The 16,565-nt window shown below is 48.5% G+C and overlaps 1 protein-coding gene across 2 annotated transcripts in view; it reads left to right on the plus strand.

Annotated features, from left to right (window-relative positions):
* The window catches only part of LOC144718709 (dual specificity protein phosphatase 8-like), a 52,852-nt gene extending 44,078 nt beyond the window's left edge, over positions 1–8,774 (plus strand). For both annotated transcript variants that reach the window (XM_078594180.1, XM_078594181.1), the window contains 3 exons: positions 1,901–2,060; positions 3,185–3,308; positions 3,692–8,774. In XM_078594180.1, coding sequence (XP_078450306.1) covers positions 1,901–2,060; positions 3,185–3,308; positions 3,692–4,988 — 1,581 coding nt within the window. In that variant the 3' untranslated portion in view covers positions 4,989–8,774. The remainder of the gene's footprint in view (positions 1–1,900; positions 2,061–3,184; positions 3,309–3,691) is intronic.
* The last annotated feature ends 7,791 nt before the right edge of the window (positions 8,775–16,565 follow it).

Consider the following 16,565-nt stretch of genomic DNA (forward strand, 5'->3'; position numbering starts at 1 on the left):
ACGTAAACGAGCCAATTCATCTTGGTCATCTTTGTCTTGTCTGCATCTCTCCTCACATATCACGACATCTCAATCTTGTTGCTTTTGCCTACATTTCTCTTGTCTCGAAAAGGAGGCTACCCCAAAATAATTGCGTGCTTAAGGTTCCCCAATGGCCTAGCACTACCACTATAGCTTTCTTACAAAGCGGTACTCGATTTATCGACCCCCCCCCCCCTCCCCTAAGGAATGATGGGCCATTGTCGACCACAGATTTTCGCTCGTGGCGGTCCGGTCGCCGAGTCAGATGCTTTACTCACAAGGCCACCCGGCCAGAATTCACTTGACCTCAAATAAGCATCTTCCACAAATGCATGTTGACGTGCGTCAACATGCACGTTAACATGCACGTTAACATGCACGTTAACATGCACGTTAACATGCACGTTAACATGCACGTCAGCATGCATCACTGCAGGACCGTGGCGGATGAATGGCTAAGAATGCTCGTCTCATGTCCATGTTGGAACACTGAGCACAACGCTGGTAAGAAGCTGGGTTCCATTGCGGGTTCGCGTGGCGATGGCACACAATGGCCTATTCTCTTTCTTCGTCTTCTTCCTGATTCTTCTTCCTTGTGGTGGGGGGCTGGATCAGCCATGTTTACGAGTTCACGTCGAGGTCGGGGGTTGATCCAGTGGACGGTTACAAAAGTAGCCTCCTGGTGGGGAACATCTAAAACGCTGCCTGCGAATTGATCGAACCTGGCGTTGGTGTTCCTGTGCGGTCCGTGGTTTGGAGGCTGACTGGCGGCTGCAGTCGCACTGTGGGATATTGACACCTGTGCGATACATCCGCAGACTCACTCACACTGTGGAGAAATTCTGATATCAGTTGCCATTGGCTGCACAATCGAACCTTAATTTAACGTTGCCCAGCTCCGAAGGTTCATTCAATCGATAGCCACTAAGTAGATGACTTTATTACACATTTCAAGAGAGTGCAGTTTTATTGCGCGTGTAAAATACACCATTAAAGGACATCAGACGAAGGCTTGCGAGTCAATTTCTTATTAGTTTCAACATTGGCAAGTGCGACTGCTGTTTGTCGACAGAATTGAAATATCCATAAATGGCGATGGAGCGTATTGCGGAGTGGGATTGATGACAAAAGGAAGATACTGCAACGCCGCAGGGGAAGTACGCGGGGTGGCTTGGGACGTTTCTTCCTGCTCAGTACTGACCCTGCTCGCCTTATAAACAAGGCGAGGCCTCGGCCTGGAATCGTTTCACCTGCGTAACCTGTAGACTTGCCTGTAAAATATGTAAATATAGACGTGGTTTAGTTGCAGGATGGTCCTAGACCAGGGGTCGGCAACGTGCGGGTCCAGAGGCGTGTGTGGCTCTTTAAGGACCTCTGCTTTCGTGACGTTACTTATTAAGCGCCAGCTTCTCGGATTTATTCACGTGCATTGCAACTATTTTTTATACCGAATAAAAAAAAAAATGTCTCTCATTATTATTCTGGTTGCCGATCTATGTCCTAGACTCATGACATACTCTGAGGATGTCTCCAAGCTGCATGGGTGCCGCGGTGGGGAGATGTTAACTCCCTCGCCTGGTATGCAGGAGGTCGTTGGGTTCGATCCCGACCCTGTATATTTGGAGTTTGCATGTTCACTCTCCTCGTGGCAGCGTGGATTTTTCTCCGGGTCCTCTGATTTTTTTCCTCCATATTTAGAAACATTCATTTAGAGTATTTGGCTGCGATATATATTCCACGTGATAAGCTTCTTTGTTGAGCTATCGCTTGTGGCCAGATAGCTTCTGCAAAGAGCTATATAGCTAAAATGGGCCTTCCCTGGTACAATAAATACGTTGTCTGATCCACACGTGTCCCTCCTCCTCCTGTGCTTGTGCAGGGGCTGATGCTGCAGACGGGCATCGCGTACGTGCTCAACGCCAGCACGTCATGCCCGCGCCCCGACTGGCTGCCCGAGAGCCGCTTCATGCGCGTCCCCGTCAACGACGGCTACGGAGACAAGATCCTGCCCTGGCTCGAGCCGTCCGTCTCCTTCATCGGTGCGCGCGCCCCCACACTCGTGCATGCACCCACGCGCGCGCACGTATGAACTCGCGCACGCACGTCCGTGGACTCTTACGCACGTATGCAGGTCTCCTTCGTCGGTGCGCGCGTCAACGCGCTTGCATGCACAAAGATGACAAAGATTCCCCCTCCGTAAGGTCTTAGCACAGACTGTTGGGGCAAGCGTTGTTAGCGAGCAGCAATCTATGAAGGCCGGCACGGCACACGAGGGGGTGGGTGGCCAGCTCCACGTCCGGCCGCCTTTGTCTCTCTGGTGGCGATGTTTACACACTGCACCAGGTACTCGAGTCAACCTAGCGGAGGCCCAGAACCGATGCAGATAATCGTCACTGGCTTTGGCCGTGAGTGGGAATTGAACTCGGGTTTTCCGTGTTCGTAGTGCAGTGTGCTAACCACGACACTACCGCTCCCCATTGCACACACACACACACGCATATACACGGACGTGTGTGTGCAAACTGAACTCGCGAACGCACGCACGCCCCTTGGACTCTTACACATGCACGCACATCGTCGGCGGCGCGCACTGTCAACGCTCGTGCACACGGACTTACACTGACGCACACGCACACATACAGTACGCGAGCATGCGCGTGCACACCCAACTTTTCCGGGTCGCTTGTTACGTAGACTGGAGGAGGCCTAGAGACAGGTTCGAAGAGGGGAGAATAAGCTGGAATTCGGAAGTTAGAGATGAATGCAATGGCTCAGCATTATCATCGCACAACGTTGCAACACCTGGACAAGGAGACGACTACACGGTTCCACAAGCACCTCGTGTTGTTGTCGTATTTTATGGCTCACCGACCCAGCTCAAATTGACCGGTGGTGAATGTAAATTTTGTGTGTTGTTGTTGTTAAGTGTGGGTTTATGCGCCATGTTTTATCGCCATTGGTTGATGTTCGATGGTCGACGGGAGTGTTCGTTGGTGCGGCAAGTTGTAGGTGAGAGTCGTTGATGCAAGAACGCTGAAGATGACTGCTGTTGCGATGTAACTCGCGTACGATGCGGCTTTCCAAAGACCTCGCCGCGTACCGGGGGTGAGGTCGGCGACGGTTAGCAAGTGCTGATGTGGCCGTGCGCTGCGTCGTTCTGCAGATCACGTGCGGGTGTCACAGTCGCGCGTCCTCGTCCACTGTCTCGCTGGGATCTCGCGATCCGCCACCGTGGCCATCGCGTACGTCATGCGGACCACGGGGCTATCGTCCGACGATGCTTACCGGTGGGTGTGTGCACACAATGATCACTCATCAGATAATCGTGACTGGTGTTGCCGGGTTCGTAGCCCAGAGCGCTAACCGCTGCACTACCGCTCCCTGCGGTGTGTGCACACTTACCCACACTCTTGGTTTTTTTGGCCGTTATGCTCAGTTTGCACAGCACACTGGGTACTCATTGTAAGACTGAGGCGAGCTATACGGGAGGCCCAGAACCGGTGCAGATATTTGCCACTTGTGTGAAGAAAATGTATTCGCCCAGGTAAACAGTGGAGTGACCTTTTTGATGATCACGTGAGAGGGTTAATAGGTTAATGATAATCAGTGTGCGTTATAATGAGTGGCCAGAAGAAGGAACTAAGAATCGTTGTCACCCCACCCTTGACAGCTTCGTGAAGGAGAAGCGACCCTCCATCTCGCCAAACTTCAACTTCCTGGGGCAGCTGCTGGAGTACGAGCGGGGCCTCCGTGGCTCGAAATGGAGCGGCATCTCCATTCCCCAAAACTGCCTCGGCCCTGCGACGCCTCTGCCCGCCAATAGCCACGAGCGAGATCCAAACGACACGCCGGAGGATGCGCGCGCGACCGGGAGGGCCGCCGCCTCGCTGTGCAACGGCAGGGGACACTCCTCCTCCTCCTGCTCGTCCTCCTCCTGCTCGTCCTCCTCCTCTTCTTCAGAGGGCAGCGGCGGTGGCCGAGTGGGGCCCCCGGTCCTCATGACGAGTCCGCCGCCTTCGCCCGAGCGCGTGCACAAGTACAGCCTCCTCAAGCGGTCGTTTTCGCTCAACCTGCGCTCCACCGTCTACCCGCCCGGCGGCGGCGGCGGCGACCCGGCGCTGACGATTCTCACGCCGACCGAGGACACGGCGCAGGCGCTGCGCGGGTTTTGCCTCCGCGAGAGCCCCGCCGGGGACGGCAGCGACGGGGAGGACGGAGGCGGCGTCGCGCGGCGGCCCAAGAAGAAGCTCTCGCCCGACGAATCCACCCCGGCGAGCCCGATGGCCGTCTTTCCGCGTGGCCAAGCCAACGGCTACTGCGACGCCCCGTGGCTGCCCGTCTCCTGCGACGGCGTTGGGGCGGCGGGCGGCGTCGCGCCGGGCCTCTGGGACCACTACCGGCTGCTCTCTCCCAGCACTCCTTCGACGCCACCCAGCCCTTGGGAGAGCACCCCACCCCCCTTGCCGGGACCACCTCTCGAATTCCCGCCGGGCGCTCCTACCTCTCCGTTCGTCGCTCCGTTCCCCGGTCCGCCACCCGACTCGTCGCACCGACCCGCGAAGGCGCCGCACCCGCGATGCGCGCGGTCGCCCGCCGCCGATGGCCGGCAGAGTTTGGATTCCCCGCGGCTGCTGGTCCTCGGCATGGCGTCGGTGTTGGCCAGCGGCGAGGACGGGAAGGAGAAGAAGCAGGAGAAAGTGGAGCCGCAGCCGCCGTTGTTGTTGGTGTGCGGTGGGGGGGCGGGGGCTGCGCCGGGTGGAGCGCGGCCCTCGGGAAGCTGCCGGCCCGAGGAGCCCCCCTCGGCACAACGCTGCGGGAGCGAAGCGCTGGAGCTCGAGGAGTCGGTCGTCGGCAGGGCGACGTCGGCGGACGGTGCCGAGGTGGGCGCGACGCCGGGCCCGAACGCTAACCCGAGCCTGCATTCCATTAGCAAGCAGTCAAGCCTGGAGGCCATACAGGTACTGTGAGCAGGGTCACAATTGGGAGAAGGGGGCAGCCCGCTCGCTCGCGATGAGGCTTCAGAACACCAGAGTTACAAATGGCCTGGATTTGAGGCCTGAAGCGTGTTTTGTTCACTGCTGCCTGGTGGTAGTGACGGTGTTTGTTTCGAAGCCGTGGTGTTTAGCGGGTGGCACAGCAGAGTGAGCGGCGGATCACATAGACGGCGGGCAGCAGGCCGCGAGTCGGCCATCTTCTTGAAATGCACTCCGTGAAACCTGCCGAGTGCGTTGTGGTTTTTCTTTGAAATATGATCTTGAGTGACCAGTTGCAAGGCTACTACCCTCCCACAAATGTGTTCTGAAGTCCAAACATCTGCAATCCTGAGAAGAAATAGAAGAAGAATGAAAAAAAGGTTGACAAACGATACTCTTCATACCAAAAAAATTGTTGGCTTGCAGGAGGGAAGCACACTTATTGCTGCAAATGCAGGTGATTTGCCTCCAGGTGTTCTGAAGACTCTACAGACTGGACTTGGCCTGGAACAACTGTAAGGATTGAAACGGCTGCCCTCCTCTGAATAAACTACAAAGACGTTCTGTCGGCCAATCTCTGAGCAGCTGCCGTGGAAGTCCACGTGAAACATTTTATTTATTTTTAAACATTTTTTTCCCAGGACAGATGTGAGACTCTGCCTGTGTGGTGTCTATGTGCATGGTGATACTTTGGCGGATTAGGCATTGTGTTTGCGTGTGTGAGTGTACCTTACCGTGGGTTTGCGCGTGTGTACATAGGGTATGTGTGCGTGAGAGAGAGGGTGAGTCTCTGTGCGTGCTTGTGTGTGTGCGCGTACTTGCGCATGCCTGACTACCTAACTGCATGTGCGCGTGTGCGTGCCCGTGTCTCTGTGTGTATACCCGTGTACATGCTTGTTCACGCACGTACGTTTTTGCATGCATCTGTGCATGTACGTGCGTGTCCCTGTATGTATGTGCATGCACATAACTGAAGCGGGGCTTGCATGCACACTTACGGATGTGTGAGCGTGGGTATGAATGCGTGTGCGTGCGGGTAGAGATGTTTGAAGGTGTGTGAGCGTGCACGTGTTAAAGTGTGTGTGTGTCTCCTCTCCAAAGCTTTATGTGATAATTCATCTGATGATTATAATTAATGTCTACGAGAGGATCAACAACAATTTGTGTTATTTAGGTGATTATTTATGAACACTCCTGAAGCACTTATGACACAATTCTTCTCTTAATCTGGAATTTGGATTTAAGGGATTTAAATTATAATTTATTTACGTTGTTTCACTTTATAATTTATATCGGTCGTAAAACTGTAGGTCTCTGGGAACTTCTGTATAGTTTTCAGTTTTCGCTTCTTTGTACAAACTATCGTGTGTATTTCGTATACATACACACACACACAATGGCGAAGACGTTTTAAGAATGTGACGCGTAAAAAACTCGCTCTGACCTAAATAATGAGCTTATTTGAAACCCCAAATCCTTGAGCAGGAGGCAATCGTGTCATGCGATTACACCTGGCAAAAAGGTGGGCTGTATTAAAAACATCCGCAGTCCTTTGGAGTTTGTAGAAAATGTCAATGTCCTTTTCTCAAAGCCCCTTGGATGTAGAAGTAAAAATGCCCAAGCAACTCCTCTGAGCCTTGGCCACGTGCAACTGTAACTGTGAATATTACAAGATGAAGATGTTTTGTCTCATCAAATGCCACGATCGTAGCAGCAATTGCAGCAACGTGACTGAACTTACACGTTAATCTGTTTGGGCTGTGGTATTTACTGCAGATAGAAGGCATTTGTGGTCAGTAGGAGTTACAGATAACAAACTGTGGATGTAAGGACTCTCTTACATTGTTTGTGTGTGTATATATATATACAAAAGTTGTGTTTTCCATGACTGGGTAGCCATTGATGTTATAAGGCCTGGAGCTTGGCAGAACACACTGGAGACAAGGGCCCAGCGGATCTGAGGTTCGTCAGCCCAGGGACATGAGCTGCTGGGAGATTAAAAGCGCCGTTCTGCCCCGGCCTAATCTCCAGGCCTGACCCAAGCCTTGATCGAACCCCTGCCACTGATTAGGCTGGGTCAGCAAGGGATTTGGGGCAGGCAGGGCCCACGTTTAAAAATCAGAAGGTTCCCATGAAAACAAAGTTTGTTTAATTAATTTTTTTATGTTAATTATATCGCCAATCTATCGCGTAAATATATAACCGCCACCCGACACGTAAACAAAACATGCCAATTCGAGAACTAGTACAGCACTAACCGGTATGTTGGAGAGCCAAGCCACAACATTTACAATCTGAGTACGACGTTTCGCCAGTAATTACAACTAGCTTCATCAGGCGACAGCCAGATTTGTGGAGAAGTCTAACCCTTACTAGTTGGCTGTGTCGGGTGGTGGCGGGTTTTAACGACACATATTTACGCGATCTAACCCAAAAAACCTCTATTACGGATGATATTGGTCGCAAAAGTGTTAAACTATATCGCCAATGTTACCTTCGTTATTTCCTGTTTTATTATCCAGTTTCTGTTTTGTTTCCTCATCTGACATAGGATCCACCGTCCTGCCTCCTGAGGCGTGTGTCCCGGGGGGTAGAGATAGCTAAAGTCACGTAGGTAAAAAAATAAAAATAAAAGTAATAATAGAAATAAAATACAAATTTATATTATTACTTTTATTAATTATTATATTTTATTATTTTATGTCTATTATTACTTTTATTAATTTTAATTGAATTTTTTTACCTACGTGACTTTACCGAAAAAACCTAAGAGTATGAATCCTTGCAGTCACGAAAGCTTCAAATCTAGAATTAAGAGATAGCTAAATCGCGGCCGGCGGTCAGCGTGGACGAGAGGTGCGAGGGCATTATTTTTGTTAATACGAGCTCCACCATCTCTTGAGAGGCCACGCCACGGCCCTACAGAGTGTGCGGGTTGTCCCTGGGCCGGCGAGACCTCGAGGCCAGGTCGCTGCAATACCTCAAGAATAAGTTATTCACGGCTCATCCGAGGTTTGTGCTCGCTCCGACAGGGGTTGGGAGACCTCGTGACGCTGCGTGGGGTCTCCCCCGCGCTCCGCTTTCTCTCTGTACCCTGCCCTTGTTCTCTCCCGAATCGCACTTATCTTCCTCGCAAGTTTTTACGTGTTCATTTACATTAGTTTTGGTTTTGCTTATTTTTCTATCGCATTCCTCTCTATCACCCCCCTAGTTCATCCTATCTATAGCTCTCTCGCAACCTTCATATCGCCCCCTCGCTGTATATTGGCTTCCCTTGTGTTTCTCTGCATCTTCCTGTGGCCCATTTCTGAATGCAGCTTTCAATCGATTTGTGTCTGCTGACGTTCTCCCTCTCCGTCCCTCTCTCATCCTTTCCCGTTCCGAGACGACTGCAAGTTCAGCCTCCATTTTATTTAGAGAGACAAAACGCCGTTGTCTTTAAAGACATTGCACTCACCGCAAAGAACTGTAGCGACACGACCGCACTCTATGATAGCTGGCGTCAAACTGTGCAACACGCCCTCCCGCATAGCCTTGTGGGAGCCTCGGTAGCAATACATTTATTTTATTTTAGTTTTTCAGGTCCGGAAGAAGTACACGTACGTCATCGGAACGAGAACGGGTTCAACCATCCACCTTTCCACCCTCTTGGTGTTTGTCCACCTCTGCCTCGCTCTTTAATATTTGTCTCCTTCCTCCATCGTCACCTCTATGGTATGAATGTGTGTTCCGGATGCTGTCCTTGTTGTGCAATACAAGCGGCCGTTTGGCCTTCTCGCCGTGGGCCCGCCCCCCTCCCTTTGCGCTGTGTTGTTGTGCACACACAAATTTACCGTCTCGGCTCGAACCGCCGCGTTCTACCGCGGCAAGAGGCCGTTCCTCCAGCCACACGTGAGACAGGGTGGGGGTTTCGGGAGGATGGATGTCGGGGTTGGGAGGGTAAACAGTGGGGGGGGGGGGCCCAGACAGCTGAGCCTGTCTCGGGCCCGTTAATGTGCACGTATTTAATTTTACTTGATGCGATTTAAGTGCGTGATTTTTCGTATTTCTGTGTGTCCCCTTGCCTCGTGCACCTACATTTGTGATAATATGATTATTGTAAACGCACGCGCACGTGCGCGCACGTGAACACGCAGGGACAGTTTCACAAGTGCAGTCTCGTGTACGCTTGCATACGCATGCACACGCATCACGTGTACATGTGCAGTCAACTCTCGATTACCCGGGGCAGTGGGGGTATGGGTGGCCTGGATAAAACGCAAAACGTGCGTAAGCTCGGCTATGGAACATGTATTGCTTACATGCGTAGAATGGGGGCGAAGTCGTAGAATCTGTCATTTGTTGTTTTTTTAAGTAATCGGTTTACTGGCTGATGAGTTTGCGGCCATGTGGGCACCGAATCATTGACCCTCGACGAGTGGGGAGCTGCTCATAATGAAACCAGTGTGTGCACGTAAAGGTATCTTATTTATTTTTTCACAACCAGGAAAATCTGTCCACGGATGTATCGAGATTTCACTGTACACATGCATAAAAAAGACACAGGCATATACACACTTCCACAAGCGCACACACACCAGGGCAAGCCAAGACAGGACGCGACCATAACATTTGTTTTTGCGGGATCTGGATAGCTGCACCAAGGGCCCAAAATTGTCCTGAGTTGGGCGATAAACCGTTTGCTGTGTGGACGTGCGAGAAGGAAGAGGGAGCCACACCGAACAAGCACAGCACCCCCGAGTGAAGGTGCTCCAACGCAGCACCAAAATTCAGCTCTACCGAGCTTAAGTCTGTACGAGGATAGTCGATATTATTATTTTTGTAGCTGTCAGTGGGTTCACGCTGGCACCGCTCTCTCAGACGAGAGATGCTGTTGGAGTAAGTTCTGTTCGCGAGTCGCCGTTAATGCCAGTGGAGGGCACAATGGGGTGGTGAGGATTCACCCACCCGTGCATGCCCGGAGGTATTTCTATTCCCACGGTGAGATGCACACAAATTAGCGTGAGGTCAAAGTAAGTGGGATTAGGCTGGAGCCTAGCGATGGTGAAAACTTTCCGCCAAGTTCACGCGCACTTTGGCGTTAATAATGGATAACATTAAGCAGAGGTGTGGACTCGAGTCATGTGACTTGGACTCGAGTCAGACTCGAGTCATGAATTTGATGACTTGCGACTCGACTTGGACTTGCATAACAATGACTTTGTCCCACCTATGAGATGTGGACTCGAGTCATGTGACTTGGACTCGAGTCAGACTCGAGTCATGAATTTGATGACTTGCGACTCGACTTGGACTTGCATAACAATGACTTTGTCCCACCTCTGACATTAAGGTGTGCGGTCATGGGAAATGAAAGGTAATTTAAAAATGTGTGAAAGGTTCCCCTCCGTCAATGTATACACCATTTGTCACAGGTATTCACACGCAGGGATTGAACCCAGGTTGAAGAGATTGTGTTCCATCAACTCTTGCACCACTGCTCACCATGTATGGGTGGTAATGGCCACCTTGACAAATTCAGACGCCAATATTTTCAGCGTTTTTATAAATGGGTTCCTTGGTGCAGTTATGCTTAAACGTAATACATTCGATAAGAACAAAGTCAGTGTCCGAATGTGTTTTTTATATACAACTAAATTAGATTATGTTTTACTCCAGGAAGGTGAGCATATCTAAGTCTTAAGCTGAAGTTAAATATCTACAACTTTGTTGAATGCAATTTTGTTGGGGCTACAAAAGTTGCGTGGCATTCATTGTTGTGAACGTTTTGGGTTGTGTAATACATCACAGATGCAGGTCATTTAGCCACACGACCCAATCACGGCACATTTAAAGACATATTTTAAATAATGAATATAGGATGACATAAGCCACGGGCATTTCTCCCCCAACATACCCCTCTTGCCGAGATGCCAAAGCCCAAAGAGTTTACTCAAATTGGCTCTGTGATCTAGGCAAACAGGTGCGGCCTCCTCAAATATACTCGGGTTAAAAAAAGAAACATTGTAGAGAACAAAAAATCAACTGTGTCATTCAAAATTTACAAATCAATATATATACTAATTGTAAAAAGTCACTTCATGGCATGTAATATTTTAATATGCCATTTTTCAATTCACCCACATGCCCTATCGGTCACGAGGGTTGATTGATTACACTTCTCTGCGCAGGTCAGTGAAGGTTGGTGGAGTCAGGGCCCAGAACTTCTTCTAATCGTCACTCACAACGGATGTTTTCGATGGCCGGGAATTGAACTCGGTTGAACGGGTTCATAGGGCAAACCATTTCGCCGCCACTCTCCATGGTTTTACTTTTCACGTCAGCAATTTTTCAGAATCAAATTCAGGCACATATTTGCCACGGTAACACTGACACCCTTTTTACAGCTGTGACATTACTGTTTGACGTGCCTGTCAAACCCATATGACCTGATTACAACCGATCACAGCAAAGTTGCATGAGTAGAGTCGCATTTCCAAACTGGTTTTGGGGAACATCGTTTCAGATCCCCAATCCCAAACGCAAACAAAAACATTCCCCCAATGGTTGCAGCCCTTGTTAAATTGTTCAATATGAAACTACGCTATTGCAAGCAACAATATTGCATACAGATTGCACTGCATTAACTTCACCTTAAGAGATGTTTTGGCTTGGATGGGGCACATGAAAATCATCATTGGATAGCTGGACATGCAGTCCTGATTCGCAAGCAAGGACATGTTCTCCACGTGTTCTCGTCTGTTGTTAAAACTACTGCCTTGTCACGAACGATGTTAACATTTCCTGGGAAAATGTAAGGTCTCCAGGACTTCATGTCAAGGGCAGCACAAGCTGTTGTTTTCCACACGTTTTTGGTGTTAAAAGTCACCCCTGTGGTAAGTGTAAGGTCTTTGGAGGAAGTGAAGACACAAAATCTTTGGGTGTTTAGTTAATTGAAATAGTAAATCCAATAACGTCCGGGTAAAGATACGAGAGCTTAATGATTGCTAAGATGGGTTTGACATTTTCAGCAATTTCACCTGCGTGTTTTTCAAGAGGATAATTAAAACGCGCATGCATTGGGTTGTGTTTATGGCGAACGTCAAATGTATAATTTCATCTTTTTAGGCAACTTCTTAAAAAAGAAACAACGTTCGCATTTTCTTGGAAAATTAAAATCTTTAAATTATGCGGTCGCTCATGCAGAAAGGTCACCGTACTCACCCACCGGACCGGATCAATTCCCACATCCGCCGGGGAATTTCCGCAGAGAACTATAAAATCGTTGTGTTTGCTGTCGAGAGAATGGTAAGGGTCCTGTGTGTGGCGCCATGAAAGCAGGACACTGTGTGCTGGCGTCACGAAACAATACCACATTTTATCATCGGCAGCAGTCTCCCCAAAAATACCAACTCTCCCCACCCCCCCTCCTCTAAATCAGTATGGTACCATTTCTCGGGTCATCATTGGTATCAGTGGGCACTCGCTTTGATCAAGGACGTTCAATCCAATGTTGAAAAAATAATAAAGGTGTTGTTACAGAATATAGGTAACGTAAAAACATTCATGTTTAATCACTGGCAATTTATTTTCCAATGTGAACAATGATCAAATTTTCATTTTCAAATTGTTATATTCTATTGTAGCTATTGATGACAAATCACAGACGTTTGCACAATATCCTTTAAGGCTCTGCCCTACCTTGGCCATGAGTCTATACAGATGAAGAAGAGGTTTCACTGTGCCTGCTTACAAAATATGCCCTCAGAGGAGAGGCTCAACAAGCACTTAAAAACGTTCCCAATACTCATTATTGTTGTGCCATAATTGGTGACCTGACTGAATATTATCAGAGCCTGCTTCATTTTGGAACACTGATAATCAATTGGGAGCCCCTTCAAACACCCAGCCACATCTGTACCTAACCATCCTTAAGTTTATCACATTTTAAATCTGATCGTTCATAAGACAGCAGTGTTTAGAAACATCGTCAAATCGTAAAGGTTTAGTTTCCCTGGGGGAATTTTAAAAAAAACGACAGTGGTTAGTAGAAGTGGTTGTAATGAGTGGTGTGGTGGAGAGTATTTTGCCATGTAACCACTTTGGTTTTTTTATGTTTTTTTTTAATATAGCATATGCCTACTTTTTTGTGCATTACACAGGCATGTTCTGCAACAAATTGTGTATCCCTGTATAAACAATGTAACATTAAAATAAAAAAAACGCATTCGTGCATGTGAGCAATGTTACCAAAACCCTACACACATCGAAAAACTGCAAAAACAAATGTGACATTTACATTTCGAGCTTTGAGCAGTAGCTCATCTCCCTTACAGCCATTGGTGGGAAAGTACGCATTCCTGTGCCGAGTTGAGTAACACCACCAGACGGTACTTGTTTTTATTTACGTTGACTTTGGGGGATGATGATGTGGATGATGATAAATTGCGACTGGATTAACTCAAAAAACTGATGATTAGCAACTCTGCTTTCCCAACAACTGAGGTGTAATCATGTGATGTACGCACATTTAAATCTTGGCACATTTCATTCGGGTTTCTAAAACGTACCGAGCAGAATTTTTGTCTGTATTTTAACACGGGACAGAACGCCGACTGCATCTTTGGACATTAAAATGCGATGTCAATTAAGCAGGAAGTTGGGTATGCGTGCACATGTGAAGTAAACAAGTCCACAACCGCACACAACGCACACACAAACACAGAAAACACTCTCATTGATACACTTACCGAATGTGATGGCACAAACAGCATCTGCACAGCAAGTTAATCACAACCTGCGCACTGCCACGAGATGGACAATAGCCTGCTTAGCCGGTGTTGACGATCGTTCTTACGCTGTGGGTTTTAACGCGAGTCGAGCAGGCACAAACGACTACACAGCAATTATTTATGATGTGATGTTATGATTATTATGTGCTGTTGAATAAAACAAATATGTTTCCCTTAATACTTTGTCAATATTGTGTGGTGTTCTCTCATTCCCTTTTCTTAATTGCAATCCTAGTGGTTTAAACAGAATTCCGTCTCTTCTCGTTGGTTTGATATATGTATCCTTTTTCCCCAGCATCCCTTTTCTTCATCAAGCCTTCATCCATAGGTGTTTTGGGTTATATGGATAATATTTGTCGCGAAAGCCTACGTGTGAAACTGATCAAGCCTTTGTCTGAAAACATCTTAATACGTAGAGGACTGCAGAGGGTTTTTGAAAATATATTTCACTTCCCAATATATATTTTACAAAATTGACGAAGTTTATCTCTCCAGTACCATATTGCAAATTCAATGTCGTGTTTTTGTAAGTTTATCGCCGGATATATCGGTGATATGGACGACACCACCACCACCACTCTCAATGTGGAGTGGCCACGTCGAACTGCCGCCCATTGTAAGTGAACGTGTTCGTTAACTTGTTAATCTACCTGGATAATTATTGATCATTTACAACTCGTGTATAATTCTGTAGTGCCCACGCTAATTTAACAAGGTGTGCGTATTTAATACCGAATATTAATTACGTATTACCGAATACTTTCTAAATAAGTATATTTTAAAGCAAACGTTGTGGGTGCGTCTTACATTCCGATATGTATTATCCGGATAAAATATCAAGTAATAATTTGTAACAATATACCGTAGTGCTGGTTATTTAGTTATGCTTAAAATGTGTACGGTATCACTTATGCATTTTTGCTAGTGTAACGTGACGATTTAAACGAGTTACGATTGTGCAGTGAACGATCAGGCGGCATCTATGACGGTCATTTGATGGGTGAACTGCAGTCCTGGAAACATCCGAAGTATTATACTGGTAGGAACCACCTGGTTCCACCAGCCCACAGGGGATTTGTGTCCGTCCGTCGTGCATCCAAAAATGGGAGTGGTCGAGCTGGGTGGAGAGGGGAGGGTGGGGAGGGGCTGGGTGGCAAGGGTGGGGCTGGGTGGGGGGTGGGAGGGGTTGGGCTGGGTGGGGAGGGGCAGGTCACCCCGTGGTGCCCTTATAAAACTCAACGTTTAACCTACTCACGCCGGCTTGTGCCCGCCCTCACAGTCGGCCATATTTGCGGAATACACCACGCCGCCGTTGACCCTGGCCATTGACCGAGCAACCCAACGTTCCTACCAGCTCCCTCCGCAGGAATGTGTCATATATGTTTTATTCGCAGTCAGTATAGCAGAGAACAAAACGACACACGTGCCAAATACAATTACAAAGAGACGGAGGAAACCGATATAGCGATAATCGACATCGCGAAATTTTATATCGTAAAAACGTGATTTTGCTGCGAGCGAGGTTAACTTCCAATAACGGTGCATGACCGATGACTGACAGGTAATTGTTACCCAAAGTTAACGTTCGGGTACGGCCCCTTGTTGTCCATCCACTGCTGGACGAGCTCCTCCCATACCGTGCGTTCTCGTGGGGGTTATTTGACCATACTTCACCACGCTTGCGCGGATAGATGACTGATGGGAGCATAGACCGTAACACTGCAGTACCCTACTACAATGGGGTTTTACTGCACTGCTGCCCCTGGTGACCACCAATTTAAGCCCCAAAACGGCCAAAAACAGCAGCAGCAGCGTCTATTCATTGTGGCCACCCATCCTGGCACTCTCCAGGCTCAAGTCTGCTGAGCATTACGGGTTACTTGGCGGCTTGCCACGTTGATGAGTAAGAGAATTATCAAACTGCTGTCATGTGATTGGATGACCATGGGCATGCCGTGTGCACAAAACTCCTCGTGCTCATGCGCTGCCACCTGGTGTCACGCAGACAGTGGTGGCGTGGTTGGAGGGCATCAGCAGAGATGGTGGTGGGACAAAGAAGGGGGTTTTCATCTCCTGCAGTGTTCTTCATTGCAAGGCCCGCGGGCCCCAATGCTGCCCACTCGTGGCCTTTAGTGCGGCCCCCGAAAATCCACAGCATGTGACAACAGCCCAATTCGTGCTGTCAAACCCCCAATGGTTAAAAAATGTGTGGTGGCCCCCACACTGATGTGGTCTTGTCGGTGAAAGTGGCCCACCCTCTGAAAATTAGCGAAGAGCAATGGCCTGCTGTCACACGAAATGACTTTGACAGCTTCAATGCTGTGATTTTATCGTCCCAAATCATTATCAGTCGTCATCAATCAGCTGCAAAATAAATGCCTCCCACACGCCGACGCCATATCTTAAGTAGTGCAATGTCACAATCCATCTCACTCCTGAAAGATGGATCTTGTCTCATTGAATCTAACTCGACTCATATTGAAAAAATAAATTTCGGCCCCAACATCGTCAACATCCAACCGCCTTCAGGAGCAAACATCTGTGACCACCACTTGTCAGAGGCGAAAATTCCACATTCCTATGATGGGGGCTCGTGTGACAGCAGAACCACTGTTCACTTCCCACTGGTACGGACGTTTATCAAACCCCCTATGTTTAACATGTAGGCTTTCGCGACCAATATTATTTATAATAAATGACGTCACCCTGTTGCTGCTCTATTTAAGACCGAGAGCAAGAGAGCCTCACCATTCTGGCAAATTGCCCGATGAAGCTGGACGTCACTCAAATGTTCAATGAT

The sequence above is a fragment of the Lampetra planeri genome, chromosome 5 (genome assembly GCF_965212315.1).
Source record: "Lampetra planeri chromosome 5, kcLamPlan1.2.h2, whole genome shotgun sequence".
NCBI lineage: Eukaryota > Metazoa > Chordata > Hyperoartia > Petromyzontiformes > Petromyzontidae > Lampetra > Lampetra planeri.